At 35.2% G+C, this 6,936-nt stretch overlaps 1 protein-coding gene across 2 annotated transcripts; it reads right to left on the reverse strand.

Annotated features, from left to right (window-relative positions):
• Positions 1 to 398: 398 nt before the first annotated feature.
• On the reverse strand, positions 399 to 3,675 carry LOC135837834 (uncharacterized). Of its 2 annotated transcripts, none has more exons than XM_065353234.1 (3): positions 3,436 to 3,675; positions 2,510 to 3,323; positions 399 to 2,331 (listed from the first exon to the last, which is right to left on the reverse strand). In XM_065353234.1, exons 2-3 carry the CDS (start codon positions 3,306 to 3,308, stop codon positions 494 to 496), a joined length of 2,637 nt encoding a protein of 878 aa, XP_065209306.1. In that variant the 5' UTR covers positions 3,309 to 3,323; positions 3,436 to 3,675; the 3' UTR covers positions 399 to 493. The 2 variants fall into 2 exon arrangements, with proteins under 2 accessions (XP_065209306.1, XP_065209305.1); XM_065353233.1 differs by having other exon boundaries at positions 3,432 to 3,674.
• Positions 3,676 to 6,936: the final 3,261 nt, after the last annotated feature.

Below are 6,936 nucleotides of genomic sequence, written 5' to 3' on the forward strand. Positions count from 1 at the left end.
AGCAATCTTAGCAAAACAAAAAGCAAGATTTTTCCTGGCAAAAAAATAATAGGTATTGTTCTGAAATTGTTGACGGAAAAGCGAAACTTTTTTCCAACTTTTTACAGTAAAAGCCGAAAAGCGAGGCTTTTGGTTAGCTTTGAAAAAAAATAAGACTTTTCGAAGGTTTTTGCAAAAAAAAAAAATAATAATTTTTGGCAATGTTTCAAAAAGCGAGAATTTTTTACTAAGATTTTTGGCAAAAAGCAGAACTCTTTGGGATATTTGGCAAAAAGGCTTTCAGCTTTTGTCTGAATGATGATGAAAATTGATCTCCCAGCTTGAAAGTTATACGGTACGTTCCGGACAGGGAACACATCTTTAGATATTCGTTTTCTAGATCTAATAAATAAATTAAAATGCAGAATAATTAATTTTAATAACATCAGTCTTTTCACAATTATTAATAAGAAAAAATAATAATTAAATAGACAATATTACTCGACGCATTACATTAATCTGTACGAACATTGGGCTTATGAACGGCAGTAATGCACTCATATGGGCTCTTATCATCTGCACAAACCGGTAGTTCTTTTTTCACTTGCCAGTTTTGATTTCTTCGAGACCATTGATAGAGTTTGTTTTCGGCCATATGTAAGAGTCTATCTTCACACTGAATCAACAGGAAAGATTTCCTATAAATTTCATGAGCGAGAAAATTGTTCGCCAGAGGAAACTCGCGCCAACTACTTGAATTCCGGTAAAATAACATGAAGCATGATGTTAACATCACAGTAAGTTGGCCACCTCTAACGATGGTAAAATTTTTCACCATGTAACACCCTCGTGTAAATGACATGTCTGACAAAGACAACCATACGTTTTGTTGAAAATCGAATTCTTCCACAACGTATCTTAAAATAGTATTGAACACAGACGGATTCTGCACCTCGGGAATAAAGTTAGCATACAACCTGTACAACGTATTTCCATCACTTGTAAACCATACATCATTCCTATCATCTTTCGGGCTCTCATCAGGAAATACCGGCTTTTCCGAAAATTTCATCCAACGATTCAATTCGATCGAATACTTCAATACATTGCCCCGTTTGAAACAACAGTAAACTTGGCCGCGACAATTAAACAGCCAGCTCGTATTCGTACTATGATAACAATTATTTCTTTCTTCCAATTGTAGACAGTTATTCAAAGAGATGAATTTTTTCGAAGATAAATTATATGCACTGAACCAAAGAAGATCACGATTCAGAGAAAACGATGAAAACAACGCGATGAATAAATTATCATCCAATAAAGTCGCGGCTACAGAAATGCCATCGGACCGACGAATTCCAAGTTCCAAAAGCTCAGAAAGACACAATGAGTCGATTTCTTCTAAATCAGCGTTCGAAACGTGAATTGTTGTCAAATTTTTGGACAATGCAACAAACACGGGGACTTCTTTCCATTTCTTTTTAACAACCTTCGGCATTTTATCAGTGGAAGCCGAAGGTATCAACGAAGTACAACGTAATATCTTCCATAATTCGTCTCGAATCAATTGCTCCGATGAACAGTTGATTAAATCCGTAGAAGCTTCGATTTTATAGCAATTGCGATTGCGATTAATTGCAAGGGCGATTTCTGGTATCAGATGATATCGATTTTTTACATCGTGGAAAATCCATTTCGAACATGCGTCTACAATTTGATGCGGATTATCGCAGCAATGCGTCGAAGACAAAAGTAAATCTTCCAACATTTCGAAAGTAATTAAACAGATAACCAATGTATCGTCTGTTTCGGGTATGGTTAGAAATCTTGAAACAATTTCTTCAATATTGTCTACGATCCACGACGTAGACATACAGTTATCAATGATTAAAACGTTCGCACAAACTTCGTCGATATGAGTCTTCATCCAAGATATACACGTGTTAAATACTTTTTTCATTTTCAAAAATTTGGCAGCTCTCAGTACACGAGTTATGGTTTCGGATGTTAATCGCAATTCATCGTAATATAAATATTCGACGATCATGTCGAATGTGGTCTGATCAACATCTTGAAGCGAGTAAGTCTCAATTTTATTTGATTGCTGGGTCGATACTTCTGCGCATTGAACGTCCGAGGAGTTGGACTTCTTGGTGGAAATTTTTTTAGCGAAGTAGCCGGACGCTGAATTCAATTTAAATCGATGAAGTTTATAGGTTTTTTCTCCAACATTGACAACGATATCGTAGAAATAATTATTTTCTATAAGTTTTGCCAACTTTTTTCGTTGATTTGCTTTAGGACTGGTTGATCGTTTTCTTTTTCTATCTTCCGGTAGACTGAGATCATGAACTGAAAAAAGAAAAAAATACTATGAATATCAATATCTTCGGAAATTCTAATCAATTAGCAAAATTAAACGATTAATTTATGAACATCCATTATTTTACAACCGAAACAACCAACTCAAAACTAACCATTTTTTTTTTTCATTAGATAAAAAAACTTCTAAACATTCAAAATAATTTACCTCGATTTATGTCTCCATTGCACATCAGCAATTTATAGAATATCTTCGCCATCACTTCGGGATTTATTTTCTCGGTGATTTCGGACAACATCGTATTACAATCATCATCCTTCACTCCATTCATGTACCGTAATCTTCGTTTAACGGCATTGACTAGCTTTGCTACATGAGGAAGTCTATTCTCCAAATCGGCGCAAATCCATTCCGAGCAAACTTGGCAAACTTTAAGCACATCGCTTTTCGTAGTCTTAGAGTTACCTGACCAGATGGTTTTGGTTAAAATTATCCGCATAATGTGGTCAAATGGTAAAGATGAGAACTCTTTGTTATTTCGCATATCTGCCAAATGATTAGATATATAATCAAAAACTGACGGTAACAAACATTGTAGATTCGGATTATCTCGAACGAAGTTGTATAATTTGAATATTTTATCGTTCAAGTTCAAGAACTTGATGAATTTTTTGCAGGTTTGCAGATCTATTTCCATTTGTAAGTAATCCATAGCCATGATTAAATCAACGTAATTAAATTTGTCTAAGACAGACTTCAAAGACTGCCCGTATATTATGTCAGCTATGGTAGAGAATGTTTTGGTATCCATTACTGATAGTTCTATCGAAATGCATTCTTGTTGGTCAGAATACTCGATTAATAATTTCTCGAAGTAGTCCGATTTCGAGGCCAGTTGAAATTTATCCAAGTAATAAACATCGGTACCCACTTTCACCATGACATCGTAATATTTACTTCTGTGATGAACTGGGCAAGGTGCTTTTGAGTTGACTTTGGAACTCATGCTTTAAGAATTTTTCTGCGAAGAAATACATGATTTTTATAAGAGTATGAAGTATGGTACGATATTTTTGTTATAAATTTATCCACACTAGGTAGGTACCTAATTGAAAAATGAAACACTTACCTACTTATTTCGACGAAGAGAACTGAGAAATTCAAAATTGATTTCTTTTTACTAACAGAAAACTATTCATTACTTCAAATTTTACATGAGTTTCGTCTAATCAACACTCCTGACTCCACTCCACCCACGTGCCCACAACACACACACACACACACGACACACACAAGCACAAAATCCGCAACAAAATTAGTACCTTATCATTAGCCAATCAGGTGCGTCCATTTCCTCACTGGATCTTGGTAGCGCGCGCAATTCAAACTGAGGGGTTATTTTATTTTATTTTTAATTTAATTTTTGATTTTTGATATTTAATTCAGGTGTTGAAAACTGAAATAAATTGATTTTTGGTTTTTGGTTTCAGTTCAGTTTTCAACTTTTGATAATAAAAATTGGTTTTCGGTTTTTGGTTTACAGTTTTTTGGTACTTTTATCAAATATTTTTCATTTTTGGTTTTGAGTTTTGCATTGCACAAAACAGATTTATACGTATTTGGTTTTTCCTTCATTTTTGGTTTTGGGGTTTTTAACAGTTTCAACCCCTGATTTAATTCAGTCGTGGGCTCGTGGCAAAGGCAAAAGGTAAGCAATCATTATCACTTATCAGGTATCAGCTCAGATTTTTTTTTGATCCATGAAAAGAAAAATTGGAACTGAAAGACAATAAGACATCCTGTCCTACCCAAAGCTACTTATAGTCCGGCATATGCCAATAGGAGTAATTGCACCCCCCCCCCCCCGATCCTCCAGGACAACTTTTTTCTTAAAGGGGACATCCTAAGGAACATTTTAAAGCAAAGTTGCCAAAAAAAAGTTGGCCTTACTTACAAAATGGCGGCCATTTTGATTGACAGGTCAGCCGAAATCGCAGATTTTGCGTTTTAACGTAGGACTTACACGAACTTTTTCAAACTTTACAAAGGTAGATCGAAAGATCATGCAAAAATTTATCACCTGTCAAAATTTCAAGTGCTAAAGTGTGTTTTTCGATTTTTGGTGAATTTTTGAAAATCAAATTTAGGCCAAAAATGAGGGAAAAAATCAAAATTTCACCAAATTGACCAAGAAAGCTGAAATTTGGGATACACCCTATTTTCGTCATGCCAAATCGATTGGAAACGGTTTCGACTCGTTTTGAGCAGTTCTGGAGCCTCCAGCAGATTTTTGAAGCTTTAAATTTTCACAAAATTTCATCAAATGGAGATGGAAAGCTGAAATTTACTCTACACTCCAATTTTAACACCCTCTGAAGACGACTTCAGGTGAGTTCAAGTAATTTTAGGGCCTCCAGCGACTTTTTTAAACATTACTGGAGCTTCCAGTAGATTTTTGTAACTTGAAATTTCCCCAAAATTTTATCAAACCAAGATGGAGAGTTGAAATTCATTCTGCAAACTAATTTCAATACGCTAGTCGTTTTGGTCCCTCCAGCAACTTTTTGAAAGGTTGTATGACTTTTTTTGGAAAATTGAAATTTCCTAAAAGTAGCTGGAAGCTTCAAAAGGCTCCAGTCATTTTCAAAAAAGTCGCTGGAGGCCATAAAATGACTTGAACCCAGGTGAAGTCGTCTTCAGAGGGTGTTAAAAATAGAGTGTAGAGTAAATTTCAGCTTTCCATCTCCATTTGATGAAATTTTGTGAAAATTTAAAGCTTCAAAAATCTGCTGGAGGCTCCAGTAATTTTCAAAAAAAAGTCGCTGGTGGCCCTAAAATTACTTGAACCCACCTGAAGTCGTCTTCAGAGGGTGTTGAAATTGAATTGTAGAGTAAATTTCAGCTTTCCATCTCCATTTGATGAAATTTCGTGAAAATTTAAAGTTTCAAAAATTTTCTGGAGGCTCCAGAACTGCTCAAAACGAGTCGAAACCGTTTCCAATCGATTTGGCATGACGAAAATAAGGTGTATCCCAAATTTCAGCTTTCTTGGTCAATTTGGTGAAATTTTGATGTTTTCCCTCATTTTTGGCCTAAATTCGATTTTCAAAAATTCACCAAAAATCGAAAAACGTACTTTAGTACGTGAAATTTTGACAGGTGATAAATTTTTGCATGATCTTTCGATCTACCTTTGTAAAGTTTGAAAAAGTTCGTGCAAGTCCTACGTTAAAACGCAAAATCTGCGATTTCGGCTGACCTGTCAATCAAAATGGCCGCCATTTTGTAAGTAAAGCCAACTTTCTTTTTGGCAACTTTGCTTTAAAATGTTCCTTAGGATGTCCCCTTTAAGAAAAAAGTTTTCCCCGAGGATCGGCGGGGGGGGGGGTGCAATTACTCCTATTGTCATATGCCGGACTATTACTCTGGGATGAGCCTCCGAATGGTTTTTTTCAGGTTCCAGGTTTCAGGGCTTGAGCTTTCAATCAAAAATTTATTAGGTCTTGGGCTTGGATTGGGGCCCAGGAAACTTTGGGTTTGGGTTTCACGGTTTCAGGGCCCACCGGCCCACTGCCCAGTGTTCAGGGCTTGAATGAAGTGTTTATGGCTTTCCAGGGCTTGAAATTGATGGGTTCCATGGAAAAGGGGCCTTGGTCTTTTTTTTTTTCATTCAAGTACAATATTTTGATTTTGAATATATCTACCTATTACCTACCTAAATTTTTTTTTTATTAATTTCAATATATTCAGTGATATTGAACTTTTCTTCCATGAAAAAAAAACGAATTGGAAAATGTCAATTAGCTTGTAGAAAAAATTTTCAAGTCCATTTGAACTTATAAAAATCACTAAAATGTCTAAAATCAGTGAAAAAAAATTGATTATGGTTATGGCTCCTTTTCCATGAAGGCCCTCAATTGCAGTTTCAATGAAGAATAAAGTAAAATCTTATTTGATTTTCTGTTGAAAAAAAAACACTACAGAATATTATAAATAGGTAATATACCAAATACCCCTTGAAATATTAAACTTTTTGCTGAAATTGTAAATTTTTTTTTTGAAAATCATTTTTTTTGACTTTTGAAATTTTGAGATGCACAGAACAGTAATTACAATAGTAATTTACAAAATTTACACAAGCCCCGAAAAACCTTGATTACAGTTTGGGTTTCGGCCTTCGGGGCTTTTGGTTTTCAGAGGAAAAGGTTTCGGGCTTTAGGCCAGGGCTTTGTAGGTTACAGTTTTTAAGGTTTTAGGGCTTGGACTTGGACATTCGGGCTTCAAGGAAATAATCGGGGCTTTTCCTGGTTTTGGGGTCCTGGTCCTGGGCCGGGCCTCATCCCTGTACTTACTAGATATATATTCAATTTTTTTCGAAATAATAGCTTCAGTATGAACCAAAAAAGCTCGAAAAACTATAACTAAAAAAGTGACAACTGCAGAGTGCAGACAGAACGTGAGTTGAACATTTTTTTTTGATGTAGAAAAAAATAACCAAAAAAACTTGACAGACTTTTTGGAATTTTTTTTTTCAAAAGTTTTGTTGGTGTGAAGAACTGACCAGCGAGAACTTGACAATTTTAGCAAAAGGAAAGATTTTTTGGCAAAATTTTATTCTGGCCAAAAAAGAGACA

Source organism: Planococcus citri, chromosome 2, assembly GCF_950023065.1.
Source record: "Planococcus citri chromosome 2, ihPlaCitr1.1, whole genome shotgun sequence".
NCBI lineage: Eukaryota > Metazoa > Arthropoda > Insecta > Hemiptera > Pseudococcidae > Planococcus > Planococcus citri.

Excerpts from the sequence above, each read along its gene's own strand:
- LOC135837834 (XM_065353234.1), bottom strand. The coding sequence starts at position 3,308 with ATGAGTTCCAAAGTCAACTCAAAAGCACCTTGCCCAGTTCATCACAGA. Across the intron at positions 2,332-2,509 it reads CAATGGAGACATAAATCGAG|TTCATGATCTCAGTCTACCG; the intron begins GTAAATTATTTT and ends TTCTTTTTTCAG.